The 25433-nt window shown below is 40.4% G+C and overlaps 2 protein-coding genes across 2 annotated transcripts; one reads left to right on the forward strand and one right to left on the reverse strand.

Annotated features, from left to right (window-relative positions):
* Window positions 1-433: 433 nt before the first annotated feature.
* LOC122914257 (olfactory receptor 2D3) lies at window positions 434-1399 on the forward strand. Its single transcript, XM_044260889.1, has one exon. The coding sequence runs from the start codon at window positions 455-457 to the stop codon at window positions 1397-1399; it is 945 nt and encodes a 314-aa protein (XP_044116824.1). The 5' UTR covers window positions 434-454.
* Window positions 1400-11754: 10355 nt separating this feature from the next.
* Window positions 11755-12702, reverse strand: LOC122914258 (olfactory receptor 2D2). The gene has a single exon (XM_044260890.1). It carries the CDS (start codon window positions 12700-12702, stop codon window positions 11755-11757), a length of 948 nt encoding a protein of 315 aa, XP_044116825.1.
* Between the last annotated feature and the right edge of the window lie 12731 nt (window positions 12703-25433).

The following is a 25433-nucleotide window of genomic DNA, read 5'->3' on the forward strand; positions in this document are numbered from 1 at the left end:
TATTTCACATTTTTCAAGCATATGTTATAATTATATATGTAGTATTTTGAACAGTTAGTGGTACAGTTTTATACATGGTAACAGTGCTAATAATATACACATCATTTTGTAACAATATTTGTATAGCCATTATGTAAAATCCATATAAAGTCTAATATCCTCATGTCAGAACTAACCAAGAAGGCTTTAATAATGTCATACTCTATAAAGAAGTCCTTCCTCTGGGAAGAGGATATTTGGGAAACAATAAAGTGGATTTACATTACAAACAACTAAATAAAATTAAAATACTCTACTTAGTATTAATTAGAATAACATGAATAGCAACAAGCTAGAAATATCCAATTTGGTTTTAAACTGGGTTTTAAGTGATACTCTTCTATGGGACTTGATGTCACCATTCCAAAGTCTGTTCTTTTTATTTGTGCAAACAGGTAAAGAGGCATAAATCCCAATGGGAGAGGAAAACCAAACCTTTGTGACTGAGTTTATTTTCCTTGGCCTTTCCCAGGACTTGCAGACCCAGATCCTGCTATTTGTTCTTTTTCTCGTCATTTATCTTTTGACTGTGCTTGGAAACCTGCTCATCATCCTTCTCATCTTCATGGATTCTCGACTTCACACTCCCATGTACTTTTTTCTTAGAAACCTCTCTTTCGCAGATCTCTGCTTCTCTACTAGCATTGTCCCTCAAGTGTTGGTCCACTTCCTTGTGAAGAGGAAAACTATTTCTTTTTTTGGGTGTGTGACACAGATAATTGTCTTTCTTCTGGTGGGGTGTACAGAGTGTGCACTGCTGGTGGTGATGTCCTATGACCGGTATGTGGCTGTCTGCAAGCCCCTGCACTACTCTACCATCATGACCCAAAAGGTGTGTCTCCAGTTGACCATAGGATCCTGGGCCAGTGGGGCACTAGTGTCTCTGGTGGATACCACCTTTACTTTCCAACTACCCTATCAAGGACAGAACATTATTAACCACTACTTTTGTGAACCTCCTGCCCTCCTGAAGCTGGCTTCAGCAGATACTTATGGCACAGAAATGGCCATCTTTGCCATGGGTGTGGTCATCCTCTTAGCTCCTGTCTGCCTGATCCTTGTGTCCTACTGGAATATTATCTCCACTGTGATCCAGATGCAGTCCGGGGAGGGGAGGCTCAAGGTTTTCTCTACTTGTGGTTCCCATCTCATTGTTGTTGTCCTCTTCTATGGCTCAGCAATATTTGCCTATATGCGGCCAAACTCCAAGACCACAAAAGGGAAGGATAAGATGATATCTGTGTTCTATACAGTGGTGACTCCAATGTTGAACCCCATAATTTATAGCCTGAGAAACAAGGATGTCAAAGGGGCTCTCAGAAAACTAGCTGAAAGAAAGTTCTTTTCTCAGAGGCAGTGATATCTAGATCTGACTTTTTTTTTAGATCTGACTTTTATTTGATTTTATTTATTTTTAAAGATTTTATTTGTTTATTTGAGAGAGATAGAGAGCACTAGCCAGGGCAGGAATATGGGAGGGGAAAAGGGACAAGCCAACTCCCACTGAGTGGTTAGCCCAAGGCGGGGTTCATTCCCAGGACCCTGAGATCACGACCTGATCTGAAGTCAGAGACTGAAACCACTGAGCCTCCCAGGAGCCCGTTTATTTTTTATTTATTTACTTATTTACTTACTTAGTTTTAGAGTCAGCGTACACACCTGCTCTTGTGAGTAGGTGGTGTGAGGGGCAGAGGGAGAGACAGAGAGAATCTTAAGCTGGCTCCATGCTCAGTCCAGAGCTGATTAGGGCTCAAGCTCAGGACTCTGAGATCATGACCTGAGCCAAAATCAAGAGACAGACACTCAACCAAATGAACCACACAGGAAACCCTATGAGTCTGACTTTTAGAAATATGGTATCATGCTTAAAAGAGCTATACAATTTTGGTAGACAATTATGAATTAGTTTAGGAAGCATAAAAGTGAAGGATATGTTCTAAAAACCATGAATACTTCATAGTAAGCTAGACCACAGAGGAGAAATAATAGGATAAAAAGTTAGGTTTTCTTTTCGTTTTTAAGGATTTTATTTATTTATTTGACAGAGAGAGGATTGCAAAGAGCACAATCAGGGAGAACAGGAGGCAGAGAGAGAAGGAGAAGAAGAACCCCCAATGAGCAAGGAGCCTAATGCAGTGCTGGATTCCAGAATCCTGGGATCATGAACTGAACCAAAGGCAGTTGCTTAACCAACAAAACCACCCAGGTGCCCCAGGTTTTCCTGATTATAAAACACATAAAGTGTTATACTGGAGTTTGTATTTATGTCAGCTAACATGGATATGTTTTAAACATGATCGTAACTGAATCTAAGAGATTTAAACTGGATTATTTTGAAATAACATCTAATATGAGTTACATACATGATTCTAACATCAAAGACATTTCAGGTTTAGCTGTCCCAGTCATACATAGATGTCCTAGGACTCGGCTCTGACAAAAACAATCAATAAATCTAAGAATATTTAAAACTGGGATCATACATGGTTCACAGCATTTCAGGTTGTAAAATGGTACAAAAGCAAAATACTTTCTAGTACATAATGTTCTCTCCTGAAAGCTTCAAAAAATGAGTATTTTATCTTATCATCCCACATTTCATAGAAACATAGACTATGAGGGTTAAAGGGGAATTTAACTGTCATTTAACTCAAACATAGGTCCAAACATTTAAACCACTCCACAATACTTCTATTGAGTAATTACCCAGCATTGGCCTAACCAAGAATAGATAGCTCCCTACTCTCTTAGATCATTCCCTTTCACTTATAAATTGATCCTTGAACAACATGTGCCAACCCCCACATATTGGAAAATCCTCAAACAACTTTTGACTTCCCAAAACTTAACTTCTAATAGCCTGTTGTTGACTGGAAGTCTTTCCAATAACATAAACAGTCGATTAACGCACAATTTGTATGTTATGTGTATTGTATACTGTATTCTTACAATAACGTAAGCTAGAGAAAAGGAAATGTTCGTAAGAAGAATGTAAGAGAAAATGCATTCACAGTACTGTACTGTATCCAAAAAAATCCACATATAAGTTGCCCCATGCAGTCCACACCAGCATTGTTCAAGGGTCAACTATAGATAGGTCTTTGCTGTTACAAAGATCTTCCTTATGATCAGGCAAAATCAGTTTTCCTGTATCTTCAACCCACTTTCTCTAGTTTTAGTCCTAGAACAATTTTCAGTATCCTATACCACGACTCACTGAAGTCAGTTTCTGTATTGGCCCAAATTCAGTTCTCACAGCCAACCAGCCACTTGTTTCATTAAAGTTCCCTCATCTAACATTCTTTGGCTCCCAGTATTCATTCTGGTCATCCTCCTTTGCAGGAGCCCACTTCACCCAATCAATACCTCTTCCAAAACCAAAAAAAAAAAAAAAAAAGATTTTAAAAATTGGAGTTCACCAATCTGAGGCTGACCATTCCAAAGGTTTAGAGGCCTGTGACCACATCTCAGTGTGGCTCAATGTCTCTAGAATGGTAGATTCTGGGCTCCACTTCAGGTTTCATAAACTCTTAGTCCAAACATTCTAGCTGACAGCCACTTGCCTATTTTACACAAACTTTTATTCAGTCACATGTTTAAAGGGGATTCTATGATAACCATCCTATAGTTGCCATAGATAGGAGGCCAAGAACAACAGACCTCAGTAGTCAGGAACTACTGATTCTACAGTAGAAGAGCGCCCCAATGTAGTAAGATGGAGCAACTAAATTTCTTATTTCTTTAATTCATGCATCCATGCATTCATTTTAAGCCCATTTCTCTGGGCTCTTATTTCATTGTATCTTACTGACTCTAGTGTATCCAAAATACCCAGAACAATGACTGACATATACTGTGTTTCAAAACAGATTTTTACATTGTTGTGATCCTTTCTTTTAAAAGATTGCATGTATGTGTGTATTTATTTATGAATGAAAGTGAAAGAGAGAGAATGAGCAGGGGTAAGAGGGAGAGGGAAAGGGAGAAGCTGATTTCCCACTCAGTAGAGAGCCTGACTAGGGATTGATCTCAGGACTCTGGGACCATGACATGTGCTGAACGCAGACACTTATCCAACTGATCCACCTAGGTGCCCCTGTTACTACCCTTTTAAAATCACTGGAGCTGCACTACAATAGACAATTCGTATCTGGGGTGTGATGATCAGAGAACAATCTCATACAAACCGCATGTGCTAGTTGAAGTGATACAGACCAGGACAAAATACTAGTAGGTAAAGTTGGTGACTTGACTGCCATGGTGATCTAAATGAGATCTATCTGGTTCAGTAATAGGAGGAAAAGTAAGGAAATGTAAACAGAAGATTTGGAGACTAATTTAGAGAAGTTTCACCACGAGGGAAAAGAAGAAAGAGATAGGGATGAGAAAATGGGGTTGTGAGCTTTTTTTTTTTTTTTTTTTTTTTTTTTTAATTAGATTCCTCGGTCACTTTTCCCATTTCCTTGAAGACTGTAATTCCTGGATCAGTGAAACTTTCCCCAACTCACTACTCCTGTTAGAGATCTTAAATATTCTAATTTTCACATAAATGAAATATTCAGCTACTCTGCATTCTCAGAATTCCTTGATCTTCATTTCTCCAATGATTTCAGCCATCTGCACCACCGTCATTTCTTTAATATTCCCATTACCAATAACTGCCATCCCCACTCCAAATTCTAAAACCACTGAATCCTCAGAAATATAAAATGTTTACTGTTTTAAGGCACTGAGTTTTGAGATGGTTTGTTATATAGCAATGGATAACTGAAATGTTAAGAGAATTATTCTCCCATTCCTTCCATCGAAATAGATGCCTGTGGGTCTTTTTCACACTACTAATAAAAGCTGCTTTCTCTCTCAAAACAAAAGAAAAGAAAAGAAAGCAAAAACCCCAGACATGCTCTCTTACGCTATGGAAGGAGAAAGGGAATGAACAGCCAGAAAGCATCTAAAGAAAAAATTTCAAGCATACACCCAAAAATAATAATGAATATAATGTAAGGATTATGGTTCTTCGTTGCAAGTAACAGAGGCCGACTATGTGTGATTTAACTAGAAGGAAAAATCTTGAAATACGGTCATTCTGGTCCTGCAGCCAGCACCACAGGCCAAAATCCTATGGACTGGGTGTGATGAGAACATCACCGCCACTCAGCACTAGATGGCGCACCTTACTCTGCCAACGCCATCAGCCCAGGTCCTGCAGCTGGAGCTTGATTCCCTGAGGCTGGAAATCGGGATTCGGTGCTTCTGCTGCCACTGAAAGAAAAACAAAGAAAGAAATTGTGTGCTGAAAAACACTACATCAGTCAGGCGATCAGGGTTAACAGCAATAATGATAAGTCATATTGATAGTATGTACCCTTGAGAGTACATGATGGAAATAGCACTTTATCTTTGTGATCCTCCCCTCACACACACACCCATAACCTCAGGCTAATCATGAGAAAAACATCAGACAAATTCTAATATGTGGGCTTCCTATAAAATATATGACCAGTACTCCTTAACTGCAACTGTCATCAAAAACAGGTCTGAGAAACTGTCACAGCCAAGAGGAGCCTAAGGAGACATGACAAATAAATACAATGTGGCATCCTGGGTGGGATCCTGGATCAGAGAAGGGATATAAGGGATATAAGAGAAGAAAAGAAAAAACAACAAAGTAAATTCAAATAAAGTATGAACTTAGGTTAATAATAAAGGATCAGTGGGGTGCCTGGGTGGCTCAGTTGGTTGGACATCTGACTCTTGGTTTCAGCTCAGGTCATGTTCTCAGGGTCGTGAGATCCAGCCCCATGTGACTATCCACATGTAGCATGGGGTTGGCTTGGGATTCTCTCTCCCTCCCCATCTGCTCCTCCCCCTGCACTCTCTTCCTCTCTATCACTCTCTTTCTCTCTCTCTTGCACATGCATGCTCTCAAATAAATGAATAAAATCTTTAAAAAAGTAATAGTGTATCAACATTGATTTTCTTTTTGTGGTAACAAATACCATAATTATAATGTAAGATGTCAATAATACAGCTTAATAATCTTAATAATAATACAGGGTGAAGTGGGTATATAAGAACTCAGGGTATTTCTCAGTTTCTCTATATGTCTAAAACTGATCTACAAAATAAAGTCTATTTTGAAAATAGAAACAGTTTGCTGTCCTTGCTTTTTCATGTCACTAGCTCCTACTACAGAGTCTAGACTGGGAGTGTCTGATTGATTGAGTCCAAGTTACATGCTAGCTGCAGTGAAGACAAAGACATTGAATCTGAATTGGATTTGGCGTCTATGGAGGATACAGGCTCCAACTAGCCCAAGATTCCCAGATGACTATACATATGGAAAGGGTACTCAAATGATCAGAAAACAAAAATTGACAAATGGCCTATGACACCAAATCACTTTCACTAATGTCTTGACTATGTACAGATTCAGACTGACCAGTGTAACTCATGATCAACATAATACAATATTCTGAGGACATGTAGGACACAGAATGTGGAGTGAAGAGATACAATAGCATCGCACAGGGAATGCTTCGGTTGGGCATTAGGATATCCTCATCTGATTGTGTTACTAACGTATTCCCTACTGCTAGTACAGTATCTGCCACATATTAGATCATCAATAAAAATTTGATGAGTAATATGTGGTCTAGGAAACATATTGGCTCTAGTAAGTTTTCTCTGTATTTTTTTTTAAAGAAAAAAAATCTGGATGTCATGATGCTACATGGAAATGGAGCTGTAGCAAACATCTCAAGGAGATGTTGTAGCAAAGAGTTGTAGCAAAGCATCCCAAGGATCAAGTCCCAGAAAGCTTCAGAGTCCTTTACCTTTTTAGTGAAAGTCACATATTGAGAGAAACCTTACAAGGTTGTTCCTTAAGAAATATCTGGACCTTTAGTAAAGTGACTGCAACCTGAAAATTACCCTGTTCGGTTACACAGCAGAATCAGTGCTTCAGTGGATCTCTGAAGGCAAATAGTCAGAAACATTGTATCAATAAGATGGGAGAGAAAGGCTGGTCCTTCTCCTTCCTACTTTGTGCCTTTTCCATTTCTCTGCTCTTTAATTGGCTGTAGAACAGAGACTAATTTGAGACTAATTTACTGGCAATACTTACAAGTCAAAATTTTTATTTCGCCTAGCAACTTTAATATGACTTGTATAAAGGTCAGCCTCATCACAAACAATTCATAGCACACACCCTATCCCCAATCGTGGAAAAATATCATCCATAATTCTGAAATAACTTACTAATGGCCCTCTGAATACTGAAGCATTGAGTGAACAGCAGTGGTACCAGTAAGAAGTCATTTGAACTTGGGGCTCAGCTTTGTCAGATTTTCATTTCCAAAAATTGGGGGATGATAATCTCTATCTTACAGTGTTTTGTGCGGATGAGTGAGAAGATATTTATAATTTGCTTAAGACAGTAATGGGGACATGGGGCAGCTGAGTGGCTCCACCACATGGATTTTCAGCTTCCCCTTTTGTGGCCCCAACAGAGTGAACCACTTTTTCTGTGACAGACCCCCTGTCATTGCACTGGTGTGTGCTGATTCCTTTCTGTTTAAGCTGGAGGCTCTGACAGCCACTGTCTTATTTATTCTCTCCCCTTTCTTGCTGATCCTGGGGTCTTCTGTCCAAATCCTCTCCCCTGTCTTCAGGATGTCCTCAGCTGAGGGGAAACACAAGGCCTTCTCCACCTGCTCAACCTTATGGTTGTCTCCCTCTTCTACAGCACTGCCATCCTACAGTACTTCAACCCAATCCAGCACCTCTCCTGAGAGCAAGGAAACGCTATCACTTGCCTACACAGTGTTGACTCCCATGTTGAACCTCATCTATAGTTTAAGGAATAGTGAAGTGAAGATTGCACTAAAGCGAGTCATCAACAGGATCTTGGGCCCTCAGAAACTATGACTGACCAAAGGAGTGGAATGCAAGGAGAAAGGAAAGAAAAAAGAATTCCTCAATGGGTTTTGGTGCCTGCTCATTCTAAAAGCCATAATATATCCACTAGAATTTTGGACTTTACTAGGATCTTTTTTCTGAATGAAAGAAAATGAGCAATGAAGGAGAACTTCTATAGGCCTGGGTCCATAAAACTGGGGGACCAACATATCTGAGGATACTGCTAGTTGACACAAATTGGGAGCTGATCTGAAGGTTGACAGTTGTAGTGACAACACTACAATTTGCATTCTGTACTTGTTTTAACTTTTCTTGAACTTCCTCAACCATGTCTTTTTAGAACTTCCTGCTTTACATTATCTATTTTTTCAAACTCTACCTGAAACTTTTAAGGATCTTTCTGCTTACAAGGTAAACTTATGACAATGGTAATAATAAGTGGTAGAGTTTTGTTTCATTCTCTGACTCATTTTTTTTAACTCACAGTTTCAGTACATTTTTTTTACATTTGCTTATATATTCTCTCAAATTTTTTTCATTTTCAGCATAATAGTATTCATTATTTTTTACCACATCCAGAGCTCCATGCAATCCGTGCTCTCTATTATACCCACCACCTGTTACCCCAACCTCCCACCCCCCCACCACTTCAAACCCCTCAGATTGTTTTTCAGAGCCCATAGTCTCTCATGATTCACCTCCCCTTCCAATTTCCCCCAACTCCCTTCTCTTCTCTAACTCCCCATGTCCTCCATGTTATTTGTTATGCTCCACAAATAAGTGAAATCATATGATAATTGACTCTCTCTGCTTGACTTATTTCACTCATTTTTAATCAACATTCAGCATGTGTCAGACCCTGTTTAGGCCCTGAAGACACAGTGCTGAAGAAAATAGACAAATTTCTTACCTTGGGGAATTTATATTCTGGTGAGAAAGAAAATAATAAAATAATACTCAAAAACATCCACTGGCTTCAGAAAGGGGAACCCTCCTACACTCTTGGTGGGAATGCAAGCTGGTGCAACCACTCTGGAAAACAGCATGGAGGTTCCTCAGAAAGTTGAAAACAGAGCTACCCTATGACCCAGTATTAGGATAAATACTAGGTATTTACCCTAAAGATACAAATGTAGTGACCCAAAGGGGCACATGCACCTGAATGTTTATAGCAGCAAAGTCCACAATAGCCAAACTATGGAAAGAACCTAGATGTCCATCAACAGATGAATGGATAAAGATGTGGCATATGTATACAATGGAATACTATGCAGCCATCAAAAGAAGTGAAATCTTGCCATTTGCAATGACATGGATGGAACTAGAGGGTATTATGCTTAGTGAAATAAGTCAATCAGAGAAAGACAATTATCATATGATCTCCCTGATATGAGGAAGTTGAGAGGCAACGTGGGAAGTTTGGGGGGTAGAAAGGAAATAAATGAAACAAGATGGGATCAGGAGGGAAACAAACCATAAAAGACTCTAAATCTCACAAAAAAAACTGAGGGTTGCCGCGGAGAGGAGGGTAGGGAGCAGGTGGTTGAGTTATGGACATTGGGGAAGGTATGTGCTATGGTGAGTGCTGTGAAGTGTGTAAACCTGGCTATTCACAGACCTGTATCCCTGGGGTTAATAATACATTATATGTTAATTTAAAAAAAAAAACTTCCCCTGGCTTATAAAGTACCCATGTACTACTAGGCTAGCAAATGAGGACTTCTTCCTCTGCTACCATGATTAGTCTATGCCTCATCTGGAGAAAGACTACTCCACACAGATTCTGGCTCAATCTCAAATTATTCACCTTGGATATGAGAATATTTTGACAAAAAGGGTGTGAGGAATACCAAACTAAGTGGACAACATTCTAGGAAACTTCTGTGAATAACCCAGACATTCTTTGTTTACTAGATATTTATGTAGTCATATTGGGATTAGATGAAATCAACTGTCCTTCTTAAACTTGCCTATCACTCAACCAGTATAGCAGCCCCCTTTTCTGATTTTTTTCCAGTGAACATGGGCTAATTCTAGATTCTTGAAAAATAGCAGACTTGGGGCATGGACGCCACAGATATGTGTGAATTATTCCTAAGAATTTATTGATACTTGGGGCACCTGGGTGGCTCAGTGGATTAAAGCCTCTGCCTTCAGCCCATATCATGATCTCAGGGTCCTGGGATTGAGCCCTGCATCGGGCTCTCTGCTCAGCGGGGAGCCTACTTCCTCCTCTCTCTCTCTCTGACTACCTCTCTGTCTACTTGTGATCTCTATCTGTCAAATAAATAAATAAAATCTTTAAAAAAAGAATTTATTGATACAGAATAAAATAGTATTTACTGCATAGGTATGTCCTCTCCACAAACTCTATAAATAACTCTAACTCTGTGTGCTATGGAATTACCAGGACCAGTTCAATCTCCCACACAGGGTACCCTTCCCCTCTCATGTAGCAAGGGCACTAGGAAGGAAGCACATTCTGAATTTTCACTCTAAAAATTTGTAAATGAAAAGGTAGCCCCTGGGGTTCTGTTTGGATAATAGCAATCCCACAACTAAGCAGATTGGCACAATTATACATTTATAATATCCAATTTTAGCCAAACTTACAATACTTCTTCATATGTATTTTACTTGTCGTTGTATGGTAGGAAGAATAATGGTCCCCAAAGATGTCCGTGTCCTAATCCCCAAGACCTATAAATATGTTACCTTCCACAGGAAAAAATGGATTTTGTAGACAGAATTAAAATAAGTATCTTCAGATGGGGACATTCTCCTTAATTTTATTTGGAACACAGTAACAGGAAATCAGAAGGTAAGAAGAGAATGAGCTTGAGATATTTATTTCCATGGCTTTCCCACCTCCATACACCTATGACCACAGCTCCTGTCTCAAGGCTTTCTCTATAGAGCTACCCTCTCCAAGTCCCAAGTTGTCCTTCAGGCCCAGGATTAGTACAAGCTTCTTTCTCACTCTTCTTAGCCCTGGGATGTCACTATTTCTTGTTAGTTTCAGAATCCTGTCTTTATGTTCATCTGATAGATAAAATACCCTTGCCCTTAATAAGAGTGTGCGAAGGACAGCAGAACTCATATATTCTCTTCATTGTACACATGCTCTTCACTACCCACTTCAAACATACATAGATGCATGTGCCAGCCCACATACATCTAGCACCTAGCTCATAGTAAGTGGCTAAGTAATGCTTGTTAATATATTGATTGTGTGATGATGCAAAGAGATTCAGAAATACCAAAAGGTAAATAGTTGGAATAGGATCTGGGATATATTGATAGTAATATTGAACATGACAAAAAAAAAGATGGATTTTATAGGTTCCAGGGTTTATAAAATGTGAATGTTTCTTTCAGGATTCCCTAACACCTTTTTTTTTTAAAAGACTTTATTTATTTATTTAAGAGAGAAAGAGAGCAGGAGAGGGGACAAAATCAGAGGGAGAAGCAGACTCCCCACGGAGCTGGGAACCCAATGTGGGACTCAGTCCCGGACCTCCGGGATCATGACCTGAGCTGAAGACAGTGGCTTAACCAACTGAGCCACCCAGGCATCCCAGGATTTCCTAACTCTTATGTGTTAAGAAGGAAGGAGACCTTTCCTAACTCTTACTTAAGAAGGAAGGAGACCCTAGTTCTATTAGTCCATGAATTAATGTAAGACGGAGGGTAGGTCCGCAACAAGGTCCAAGGATGAGTATCTTAACATATTACGAACTTCCTGAGGAACTACTCAACAAATCATAGAGGTAGGGAGCTAAGAGGTTCCTACAGTCAGTGGCAGATATGAAGCCTGCATAGGAAATTCCTTGTTGCTACTTTCTTCAGAGCTCCCTTCACATCCTTGTTCCTCAGGCTATAGATGAGGGGATTAAGCATGGGTGTCACCATTGCATAGAACACAGACACCAGTTTTTTCTGTTCTTTGGAAGACTTTGGTGTCATGTAGGTCACAATTCCTGACCCATAAAAAAGGATGACCACCAGGAGGTGGGAGCCACAGGTAGAGAATGCCTTGAGCCTCCTCACAGCTGACTTCATCCTCACCACAGTCACTATGATGTGGCTATAGGACACCAGAATTAGGGAAACAGGTATGAGGAGAATCACGACACCCATGAGGAAAATGGCCATCTCTGAAGTGCGGGTGTCTGTGGATGCCAAGACCAACAGTGCAGGAGCCTCACAGAAGAAATGAGCAATACTATTGCTGCCTCGGTAGGGTAGCCTTAGTACAAAAGTGGTATCCACCACAGACACCAGAATGCCACTGGTCCATGATCCTGCAGCCAGCTGGACACACAACCTCCAAGTCATGACGCTAGAGTAATGCAGAGGGTTGCAGATGGCCACATACCGATCATAGGACATCACTGCCAGAAAGGCACACTGTGTGCATCCAAAAATGAGGAAGAGTATAAGCTGAACTGCACAACGTGTGAATGAAATGACCTTCTTCCTGGATAGCAGATGGACTAGGGCCTGAGGAATGATGTTGGTAGAAAAACAGAGATCAGCCAGAGATAAGTTGCAGAGGAAAAAATACATGGGTGTGTGAAGCCGCGAGTCAGCCTGCACAAGGCACATGAGAAGCAGATTTGCAAGCACGGTGACCAGGTAGACACCCAGGAATACAATGAATAGCAGCTTCTGCGTGTGGGAGTCATCAGAGAGTCCCAGAAGGAGGAATTCGGTCACCTGTGTCTGATTTGATTGTCTCATAGTTTGTATTTTTTCAGTAAGAAGTCACCTCATGTCAAACATAGGTCCATATAACCTATAAAATATATCAATCAGATTTGGAAGTCTTTGGGATTGCTCTGAGTCATTACCAGCCATTCCAAGAATCCCCTTTATATAGAAGAGGATCAGGTTGCTTTAGTTGGAATTTTCAGTGTTGTAAAACTTAATACCCTTAGGTTGGTGCTTTTATTTTTAGTGTCATCTGCAAATGTAGAGTAGATCAAAAGAATTGTCTTCTTTATTCTTCATATGATAATTCTAATAATAAAAAAGATTGAATTAATCTATAAAGCATGGCATTTAATTTCACTTTATTATCAGCTAAAACCCTTGAATCTTATGCTGCTATTGCCACATGTCCCCTGTCTTAAGATGGTATTTGTTTTTGTTTGTTTTGTTTTGATGCCTTGGGCATACAACTGTTGCTTCTTCCCTGAAAAGATGTCACTAAGGAATAAGAAATAAAAAAGAAGCATTGTGTCTTGCAAAACTGACATTTTTTGGAGAAAACAACCTGCTTTGAAAAAGATCAGACACTCAGGAATAACTGGATAGTATGCCATAATCTCTGGTAATCGCATCCACATCTTAGGCTGGAAATCTTTTTTTTTTTTTTGCCTTTTTTTTTCAATTTATTTATTTTCAGAAAAACATTATTCATTATTTTTCCACCACACCCAGTGCTCCATGCAAGCCGTGCCCTCTATAGGCTGGAAATCTTAACCATCACTTAATTTCCAAAATAATAGACATACAATCACGACTTTTCTATTTGAAGCCATAAATTTGACTAGTTTTCTGCGTTCAGACTAAACAGCACTAATCAACCACCTCTAGCTCATTATCACGCACTGCCTTGCATTATCAGTCTATTCATCCCAGAGTTTAAAAAGTTCCTTGAAAACTGTACATTTTTCATTTTATTTAAAGATTTTATTTATTTGATAAGGAGTGAGTGAGAGCACAAGTAGGGAGAGCACCAGAGGAAGAGGGAAGACCAGGTTCCCCACTGAACAGGGAGTCTGATGCGGGGCTCAATCCCAGGACCCCAAGATCATGACCTGAGCCAAAGGCAGACACTTAACCTATTGAACTACCCAGGAGCCCCTATATCTTCTTCATTTTTGTGCCTTTTTTTTAAGATATGGCATAGGGGCTTATATGACTGATTATCATTAATTAAAGTTAATGAAAATAATTTGATCATATGGTTTAGTAGAGTTCTTTAAAAAGCCTACCACATTCTGATCTCACTAAGAAGTCAACATAGGTTCTTGCTGACTTTGTTCCCCCACACAGGAAGAACAATCAACAATATTGAAGAATAAGACACCACTGAGAGACGCCTAGATCATGGGGCTTCTGGGTTCTTCAGGGCTGAAGAAACCCCTGCACCACAGACACCAAGACAGATGGCATTAGAAAGGTAAGAGAATATTAAGGTGGACACGTGTTGTGGTGAGCACTAGGTGTTATATTGCCACTGCAGAATCATTGAACACTACATTACAAACAAGTGACATACTATATGTTGGCTAACTGAACATAACAAAAATAGAAAGGTAAGAGATGCAGCTACACAGTGACTGCATTGTCCTTCCCCCACGTCTGTGCAGGACCATGTAGGGAAGTCTCTCCTGAGCCTCCTATCACTCTAGTAGGAAAAGAAAGCCCAGGGGAGACAATCTGCAGCACCCTAACATTCTCAGTTGCTTTGCGGGAGCACGTGCTCTGATCTCACACCAAAGGGACTGCAGGGGAATCAATGGGGCTCAACCACCAGGTATCTGATTGTGATAGAGAAGTGGGGAGGGGCTTGCAACAATCAGCATACAGATTTTGGCAGACCAAATTTATACCTGCAGTGCCCAAGGACTAATCCTAACCAGAGGTTTTACTCATCTGCGGGATCAAGTCATGGGGGAACACTGATCAGATAACAGGGTGAGGTACAGATCTGCCTGATTCAGATCCACAAAGGAGTTTTGCTGACCTTAGAGCCTGGTTTGCCCATGTCCAGCAAGGGAGCTAAATCAAAATCCTACCTGCAGTGAAGAGTGTTTTCTTGCCCCTTCTGACCAGAAGGGCTTATGGCAAATCCTGGAAGCAGTATAGCCCAGCAGCACTCAAGCTGAGAGATGGGTGGGGGAGAGTTGATTGCACCCAGAGCAAAACCAGTATCAGTGGAATATTCCTGTCTACATGCTGGCAAGGGAGTTAATGCATAATCTAGGCTGAGGGTAAATCTCAGCCCCTTCCAACTGGAGAGCCTTCCTGAGAATTGAGAGTAACCTGGAGTGACCCACTCCCTTCCACTCAGGCAAAGAAGCTAGTACATAGCCCCACCCATTGTCAAGAGTGTCTTCTGACCCCACCTGCCTGGGAGGACTGGTGAAAACTCTTAGAAGCAATGCAGCCCAGGGACAATGTGCAAAGAGGTGGTGTACAGGGCTGAGAGGTTCCAGAGCAAAGCCAGTGGCTCTGCTGCAGTCCTGATCATCTGGTAAGCCTGATTAGAGAATCCAGACAACCACAGAACACTTCCTACAGCCCCACTTAGGTAGGGAAGTAAGACAGCAGTCCTACCAGTCTATTCTCAGCAAGTAGCAAATCTTCATCACGTTAACAGAATGAAAGAAAAGAATCATATGATCATCTCAACAGACACAGAAGCATTTGACAAAATTCAATATTCATTTGTGATAAAAACTCTTAACATATTACACATGGAAGAAACATATCTCAGTATAATACAGGCCATGTGTCACAAGCTCAGAGTTAACATTCATACTTAATGTTGAACAGTTGAAAGCTTTTCCTCTATGATCAGGAGCAAGACCAATAGTACCCACTCTCACCAATTCTATTCAACATAGTACTAGAAGTCCTAGCTAGGGTAATCAGGCAACAAAAATGAATAACAGTTATCCCAATTGGAAAAGAAGAAGCAGAAGTGTTTGTATTTGCAGATAATATTTTGCATATAGAAAATCCCAAAACTCAAAAAAAAAAATCTGTGTCATCTAATCAGTGAATTCCATGAAGTTGCAGGATACAAAATTAACATACAAAATCGGTAGCATTTCTATATGCTATCAACAAATTTCTGAAAAATCATTCCCATTTACAATAGCATCAAAAACAAAATACTTAGGCATAAATTTGAGGAGGTGAAAGTTCTCTACTAAGAAAACTATAAGACATTGATGAAAGAAATCAGAGACACATATGAATGGAAAGCTGTCCCATGTTCATGCTTGGAAGAATTAATACTGTAAAATGTCGATACTACCAAAAGCTATGTATAAATTCAATGCAGTCCTTATCAAGAGTGCAATGGCATTTTTACAGAAGTAGATAAAATACTGCTAACATTCATATGGAACCACAAAAGATCCAAAATCACCAAAGAAATCCTGAGGAAGAAGGACAAAGCAAGAGGCATCACACTTCTTGATTTCAAGCTATATGATAAAGCTATAGTCATCAAAACAGTATGGGGGGGGGACAAGATGGCGGGGTACTAGGAAGAGGCGTCTTTTCAGCTGGTACCCCAAAGTGAGCTGATTACCTACCAAAGAAATCTGATCACCCATGAAATCAGCCTGAGATCAGAATTATACACGTCTGGATCTCTACAGGGGCAGAAGACGCCAGTGAGCAGGTAAAGCGGAATGGGAACGGCGGACTGATATCGGAAGATAAACAAAAGGGGGAGGGAGCCACCAGAGGCGACCGGTGCGAAAGTAATACCCCGATACGAGCGAGAGCGCCCTGCGTCTGGGGACCAGCAGTAACTCGGAGACTGGTTGAAAGTACTCCAAAAGAGCAAAGGATCGCGGGGGCAAATTGTGGGAATCGGGGAGGCTAGGGACAGGGGCTTAAGTCCCCGGTCCCAGAGGGCCTCCCCGGCGCGGAGGCAGAGAGAGTGCAGCGGGGAAACCAGCTCCTGGTCCCTAAGCCGCCAGCGCGCCCCAGAGCGCGGGGGTTCCGGCTCCTGTGAGGGGATGGGAGCTGCGCCGGTCTGCAGAACGCGCACTCGCCCTACCACAAAGCTTGAGATGCGCGCGCACGTCGCTCCAGCTCTCCTGGGTTTCTAAGGCCCTGGGGCGCTTCTTGACCCGGGCCATTGTTTCAAAGTCTAAGCCGAGAGCGCGTGAAACTCTTCCCCGGACAGAGGCGCGCAAAAGCCCAGCCTGCGGCTTACGGACCAGCGCCCCGTTCTCAGTGCCCCAGACGCGCGCCCGACCCACAGCCGCCTCTGAAAAGAGGTGCGCGCAAGCCGGGCACTCCCAGCCCCGGCCGGCGGCAAAATCTCAGTGTGCGATCGCTGTTTGGAACCTCTCTGGCAGTCAGGAGCTCCCAGACAGCCGCCACTGCCTTGGCTTTGGGGACGAGCAAAAGATCCTGCGCCCCCAGGGTCTGCAACTTGGAACCTGCACTGCCAGCGGCCAAGGGGGAATTTATTCAGCTTCTGCACCCAGACTGAGGCTTCTCTCTGAGACGGAGATCAGGAAGTGTTCCAGGGTGCACCTTGACTGCACCAGAGTTGATACATCCAGCTACATCTGTTCAGTCTTCTCCCACCAAAATGACTAGGAGGAGGAATGCCCAACAGAAGAAAAATACAGAGGATGAACCTTCTGCAATAGAGCTAACGGCTATCAACATAGACAATATGTCGGAAAGAGAATTCAGGCTAACAATTATCCAGGCAATAGCTAGGTTGGAGAAAGCCATGGATGACCAAACAGAATTGATTAGGGCCGAACTGAAAGCGACCAGACAGGATGTTCACAATGTTAGGGCGGAGCTTAAAGCCACCAGGGAGGAGGTCCACAATGCTCTCAATGAGTTCCAATCCAATCTAAACTCTCTCAAAGCTAGGGTAACTGAGACAGAAGATAGAATTAGTGATCTGGAAGACAAACAGATAGAGAGAAAGGATCAGGAGGAAGCCTGGAACAAACAGCTTAGATCCCACGAAAGCAGAATTAGGGAAATAAATGATGCCATGAAGCGTTCCAACATCAGAATTATTGGAATTCCTGAAGGGGAGGAGAAAGAAAGAAGTCTAGAAGATGTCGTGGAACAAGTCCTTCATGAAAACTTTCCGAATCTCGCGAATGAAACCAGCGTTCATGTACTAGAGGCTGAACGGTCTCCACCCAAGATTATACACTCCAAAAAAACATCACGACACCTGATAGTCAAATTGAGAAATTATAATTGTAGGTATAATCTCTTGAAAGCTGCCAGGGCAAAGAGGCTCCTTACTTACAGAGGGAAGCCCATCAGAATAACGTCAGACCTGTCCACAGAGACCTGGCAAGCCAGAAGAGGCTGGCAAGATATATTCAGGGCACTAAATGAGAAGAACATGCAGCCAAGAATACTTTATCCAGCAAGACTGACATTCAAAATGGATGGAGAGATAAAGAGTTTCCAAGACCGGCAAGGCTTAAAAGACTATGCAACCACCAAGCCGATACTGCAGGAAATATTAAGGGGGGTTCTATAAAAGAGGAAAAATCCCAAGAATAGCATTGAACAGAAATATAGAGACAGTCTACAGAAAGAAAGACTTCAAAGGTAACTCGATGTCAATAAAAACGTATCTATCAATAATCACTCTCAACATGAATGGCCTAAATGCACCCATAAAACGGCACAGGGTTGCAGATTGGATAAAACGACAGGACCCATCCATATGCTGTCTACAAGAGACCCATTTTGAACCTAAAGATACACGCAGACTGAAAGTGAAGGGGTGGAGAAGCATCTTTCATGCCAATGGGACTCAAAAGAAGGCTGGGGTAGCGATTCTCATATCAGATAAATTAGACTTCAAACTAAAGACTGTAGTCAGAGATACAGAAGGACACTACATAATCCTTAAAGGGACTATCCACCAAGATGATCTAACAATTGTAAATATCTATGCTCCCAATATGGGAGCAGCCAATTACTTAAGAAAACTGTTAATCAAGATAAAGAGTCATATTGATATGAATACACTAATCGTAGGTGATCTTAACACGCCTCTTTCAGAATTAGACAGATCATCGAAGCAGAAACTCAACAAAGAAACAAGAGCATTGAATGACACATTGGACCAGATGGACCTCATAGATATATACAGAACATTCCACCCTAAAACAGCAGAATACTCATTCTTCTCAAGTGCACACGGAACCTTCTCCAGAATAGACCACATACTGGGTCACAAATCAGGACTCAGCCGATACCAAAAGACTGAGATTATTCCCTGCATATTCTCAGATCACAATGCTTTGAAACTGGAGCTCAATCACAAGGAAAAGTTCCGAAGGAACTCAAACACCTGGAGCTAAAGACCACCTTACTTAAGAATGCTTGGATCAACCAGGAGATCAAAGAAGAACTGAAACAATTCATGGAAACCAATGAGAATGAAGACACTTCGGTCCAAAACCTATGGGATACAGCAAAGGCGGTCCTAAGGGGAAAATATATAGCCATCCAAGCCTTGCTCAAAAAAATTGAAAAATCCAGAACACACCAGCTGTCTCTACACCTTAAAGAACTGGAGGATCAACAACAAATCAAACCAACTCCACACATAAGAAGAAAATCATCAAGATTAGAGCTGAGATCAATGAGGGAGAAACCAGAGATACAGTAGAACGTATCAATGAAACTAGAAGCTGGTTTTTTGAAAGAATCAATAAGATCGATAAGCCACTGGCTACACTAATCCGAAAGAAAAGAGAGAAATCCCAAATTCATAAAATTATGAATGAAAAGGGAGAGATCACAACTAACACCAAGGAAGTAGAAACAATCATCAGAAGTTATTACGAACAGTTATATGCCAATAAGCTTAGCAACCTAGATGAAATGGATGCATTCCTGGAAAAATATAAACTACCAAAATTGAACCAGGAAGAAATCAACAACCTGAATAGACCGATATCTAATAACGAGATTGAAGCAGTGATCAAAAACCTCCCAAAAAACAAGAGCCCAGGACCTGACGGATTCCCTGGGGAATTCTACCAAACCTTCCAAGAAGAAATAACACCTATTCTCCTGAAGCTGTTTCAAAAAATTGAAGCAGAAGGAAAACTTCCAGACTCTTTCTATGAAGCCAGCATTACCCTGATCCCCAAACCAGGCAAGGACCCTACCAAAAAGGAGAGTTTCAGACCAATATCACTGATGAATATGGATGCTAAGATTCTCAACAAGATCCTAGCCAACAGGATCCAACAACACATTAAAAAGATTATCCACCATGATCAGGTGGGATTCATCCCTGGGCTACAAGGATGGTTCAACATTCGTAAATCAATCAATGTGATACAACAAATTAATATGAGAAGAGAGAAGAACCACATGGTCCTCTCAATTGATGCAGAAAAAGCATTTGACAAAATCCAACATCCGTTCCTGATTAAAACGCTTCAAAGTATAGGGATAGAGGGAACATTCCTGAACCTCATCAAATCTATCTATGAAAGACCCACAGCAAATATCATCCTCAATGGGAAAAAGCTTGCAGCCTTCCCGTTGAGATCAGGAACAAGACAAGGATGCCCACTTTCACCACTCTTGTTCAACATAGTATTAGAAGTCCTAGCAACAGCAATCAGACAACAGAGAGAAATAAAAGGTATCCAAATTGGTAATGAAGAAGTCAAACTCTCTCTCTTCGCAGATGACATGATTCTTTATATGGAAAACCCAAAAGACTCCACCCCCAAACTACTAGAACTCATACAGCAATTCAGCAGTGTGGCAGGATACAAAGTCAATGTGCAGAAATCAGTGGCTTTCTTATACACTAACAATGAAAATACAGAAAGGGAAATTAGAGAATCGATTCCATTTACTATAGCACCAAGAACCATAAGATACCTGGGAATAAACCTAACTAAAGAGGTAAAGGATCTATACTTGAGGAACTATAGAACACTCATGAAAGAAATTGAAGAAGACACAAAAAGATGGAAGACCATTCCATGCTCTTGGATCGGAAGAATAAACATCGTTAAAATGTCTATACTGCCTAGAGCAATCTATACTTTTAATGCCATTCCGATCAAAATTCCACCGGCATTCTTCAAAGAGCTGGAGCAAATAATCCAAAAATTTGTATGGAATCAGAAGAGACCCCGAATCGCTAAGGAAACGTTGAAAAACAAAAATAAAGCTGGCGGCATCACCTTACCTGATTTCAAGCTTTATTACAAAGCTGTGATCACCAAGACAGCATGGTACTGGCATAAAAACAGACACATAGACCAGTGGAACAGAGTAGAGAGCCCTGATATGGACCCTCAACTCTATGGTCAATTAATCTTCGACAAAACAGGAAAAAATATACAGTGGAAAAAAGACAGTCTCTTCAATAAATGGTGCTGGGAAAACTGGACAGCTATATGTAGAAGAATGAAACTCGACCATTCTCTTACACCGTACACAAAGATCAACTCAAAATGGATAAAAGACCTCAACGTGAGACAGGAATCTATCAGAATCTTAGAGGAGAACATAGGCAGTAATCTCTTTGATATCAGCCACAGCAACTTCTTTCAAGATACGTCTCCAAAGGCAAAGGAAACAAAAGCGAAAATAAACTTCTGGGACTTCATCAAAATCAAAAGCTTCTGCACAGCAAAGGAAACAGTCAAAAAAACAAAGAGGCAACCCACGGAATGGGAGAAGATATTTGCAAATGACAGTACAGACAAAAGGTTGATATCCAGGATCTATAATGAACTCCTCAAACTCAACCCACACGAAACAGACAAACACATCAAAAAATGGGCAGAAGATATGAACAGACACTTCTCCAATCAAGAAATACAAATGGCTATCAGACACATGAAAAAATGCTCATCATCATTAGCCCTCAGGGAGATTCAAATTAAAACCACATTGAGATATCACCTTACACCAGTTAGAATGGCCAAAATTAACAAAACAGGAAACAACATGTGTTGGAGAGGATGTGGAGAAAGGGGAACCCTCTTACACTGTTGGTGGGAATGCAAGTTGGTGCAGCCTCTTTGGAGAACAGTGTGGCGATTCCTCAAGAAATTAAAAATAGAGCTTCCCTACGACCCTGCAATTGCACTCCTGGGTATTTACCCCAAAGATACAGATGTCGTGAAAAGAAGGGCCATCTGTACCCCAATGTTTATAGCAGCAATGGCCACAGTCGCCAAACTATGGAAAGAACCAAGATGCCCTTCAACGGATGAGTGGATAAGGAAGATGTGGTCCATATACACTATGGAGTATTATGCCTCCATCAGAAAGGACGAATATCCAACTTTTGTAGCAACATGGACGGGACTGGAAGAGATTATGCTGAGTGAAATCAGTCAAGCAGAGAGAGTCAATTATCATATGGTTTCACTCATTTGTGGAGCATAACCAATAGCATGGAGGACAAGGGGCGTTAGAGAGGAGTAGGGAATTTGGGTAAATTGGAAGGGGAGGTGAACCATGAGAGACTATGGACTCTGAAAAACAGTCTGAGGGGTTTGAAGTGGCAGGGGGGTGGGAGGTTGGGGTACCAGGTGGTGGGTATTATAGAGGGCACAGCTTGCATGGAGCACTGGGTGTGGTGAAAAAATAATGAATACTGTTTTTCTGAAAATAAATAAATTGGGGAAAAAAAAAAACAGTATGGTACTGGCATAAATACAGACAAATTAACCAGTGAAACAGAACTGAGGACCCAGTAATAAACCCAAACACAGAGACAGCTAATGTTGAACAAGGGGACAAAAATTGCTAAAGGAAGAAAAGACAGTCTCTTCAGTCATTGGTATTGGGCTAATTGGATATTCACATGTGATAGAATGAAACTAGACTCACAAAAATTAACTTCAAATGAATTAGACTTGAATGTAAGTCCTGAAACAAGAAAACCCCTAGTAGAAAACATAGGCTCCTTGACCTAGGTGTTGGTAATGAATTTTTTAATATGACATCTAAAACATAAGCAGTAAAATAGAGAATAAATGGCAAAAAGAATAAGTAACAAACTAAAAAGCTTCTGTGAGAATATATCAAACTAAAAAGCTTCTGCACAGCAAAAGAAACCACCAGCAAAGAGAAAACCAACTTATAGAATGGGAATGAATATTTGCAAAAGCATATATCCATCAAGGGGTTTGTATACATAATATATGAAGAACTTACACAACTCATTAGACATTGGAAAACCACAGGGACATGTATCACCACATGCCTGTTAGAATGGCCATCATAAAGAAGTAAGAGAACCAATGCTGACATGGACAGGGAGAAAAGAGAACCTTTATGCACTATTGGTGGGATTGTAAGCTGGAATAGCCACTATGAAAAAGAGTATGAAGAAGCCTCAGAAAAATAAAATAGAACTACTACATTATCCAGCAGTTCCCCTTTGGGAATATATCCAAAGGAAATGAAAACCATAACTTGCAAGAGTAACTACACCTCTGTGTTCATAGCATTATTCACAATAGCCATGAATTGGAAACAGGCTAAGTGTCCATCAATGGATAAATGAGTAAAAAAAATAGTGGTATATATAGAATGGAATGTTACTCCATATGAAAAACTAGGGAATTATTCTATATGAAAAACAATGGAAAATTATTCCATATGAGAAACTAGGGAATCATACCATTTGCGATACCATGGAAGGACCTTGAAGGAATTATGCTGTGACATTTAGTCAAAAAATGACCAATACTGTATTATCTCATTTTTAGGAGGAATCTAAACCATACAAATGAAAAAAAAAACAAATAATAGAAAGAGATCAGACTTGTTATAGAGGTGGAGGATGAGAGGTGGACGATTTGAAAGAAGGTGACCATAAGATACAAACATCTGGTACCAAGATAAATCTGAGGCATAGAATAGACAACATGATGACTATAGCTAAAACTGTTTTATAGTATATATGAAACAGTGAGTACATTCTAAGAATTCCTATCACAACGAGAATTTTATCCTTTTTTTTTCTTTTTTAATTTTCTCTATAGGAAAAGATTGATGTTCCCTGAAACTACTTGCGGTTATCAATTCACAATATATGAATTGTCAGGTCTCATGCTATATTCCTTAAACTTATACAGTGATGAATGTCAATTATTTCTCAGTAAAACTGGGGGGTTGGGAAGGGGGATGAGTGTCATTATTCCCAGAGAGATTTTCAAGAGGTTGGGAGCAATAATAAAATTTCACTGAACTCTTCAAAAAGAAGGGAGAGAAATTTGAAGTCTAAAGTTTGAGTCTTCTATGCAGAGTTTAGGCTTTCAACCCTTTATCTCTTTGGGAAAGTGCCTCAAAATAATGTTTTAAAAGTATCCCTTAGAATGTGTAATGTTGCTAAGGAAACCAACTATATCAAAGTACAATTTTTCAAAATAGTTTTAGAAAGAAAATATGTGACATAATAATACATGTGCTTCTCTAGTAACACATTAAATTTCAAAAGGTGGCTGATAGCCACCTTAATTTCAAAATAATGAGCTTAAAGGAGATTTCAAGGTATCTCCAACAACTGCAATGCGATATAAAAATACCTGTGATTTCTGTTGGTGATAAAGTCATATATAGCTGTTAATGATTCTTCTTCTTCTTTGACTTAGTTACCAACATTAAAACAAGACAGAGATTTTGCATTCAGTTAGAGTAAAGTAGAAGTAAAGAAGTAGCATTCACACCTTAATTGAAAAACTCGGAGGTTCAAGTGAAGACCCGCAGGCTGAAAGAATGCCTAGTTTTCTCAAAAAGAAGCAATCAAATTCTATGTAATGGGACAATGGAGTCTTAAGCGTCTGCATAGATCTGTATGTCAAAGTGATGAAAGGCTCCAATTCATCACTGAAAGAATACATGAATATAACAAATTACTGTGAACAATCACATCTCTGCTTGATGATCCCTTATGGTTCCCTTATCAGACCACAGGCCACATTTCCAGCCATTTTCCCTGCCACATAGCTAAGACACACTGTTTTTTTATACACCACTGATCTTTCCTGGGCACAATCCCTTAATTCAGACATATACCCACTATTAGAGTTAGCATCACTTTCCTCCAACATTCATATGAATACTTGGTCACCTTATTTGTAGATCAAATGTCCAAGCACCTGCTTGGCACTAGGGATACAGAAAAAAGACCCAACTCCTGAGGCCAAAGAATCTCAGAGGAACCTAACAATGGTCATGTTTTATCCTCAATGTCAGTATAGTCCTGGGAACATCATAGATTCACAGCAAATAATAGTTTAATGAATGAATGTACTGGACGAATTGAGTCTTTATGACCTAACAGTTACTTAAATCTAACTAATAAAGAATTGCTTCTAAAGAAAAAATGTAGTCTATTGCTGCAATAGTGTACATAAAAAAATTTTTTTTGAGAAGACACGCTATTTTTTAGGTACCTTCAGAATTTCCAACCATCTAGTGGAAGGTATTACTGGAGTCTCCCCAGGTCCTTTAGACTTTGCTTCTCTCTCCGTCACAGTTCACAGCCTTCCCAGAGTAGGAATTAATGCATGTCTCTAATCTCAGGGAAAACTAGATGGTAAGCAAGAATGCTCAGTTTTGATGAAAAGAGAGGGTGAGGGCATACAACTGAACACTTCTCAGAGTTTTAAGTGATGTCTATATCAGTGGTTAACTTAATGGAAGGGCAGCTACAGGATATT

This window comes from Neovison vison, chromosome 7, assembly GCF_020171115.1.
Source record: "Neovison vison isolate M4711 chromosome 7, ASM_NN_V1, whole genome shotgun sequence".
Taxonomy (NCBI): domain Eukaryota; kingdom Metazoa; phylum Chordata; class Mammalia; order Carnivora; family Mustelidae; genus Neogale; species Neogale vison.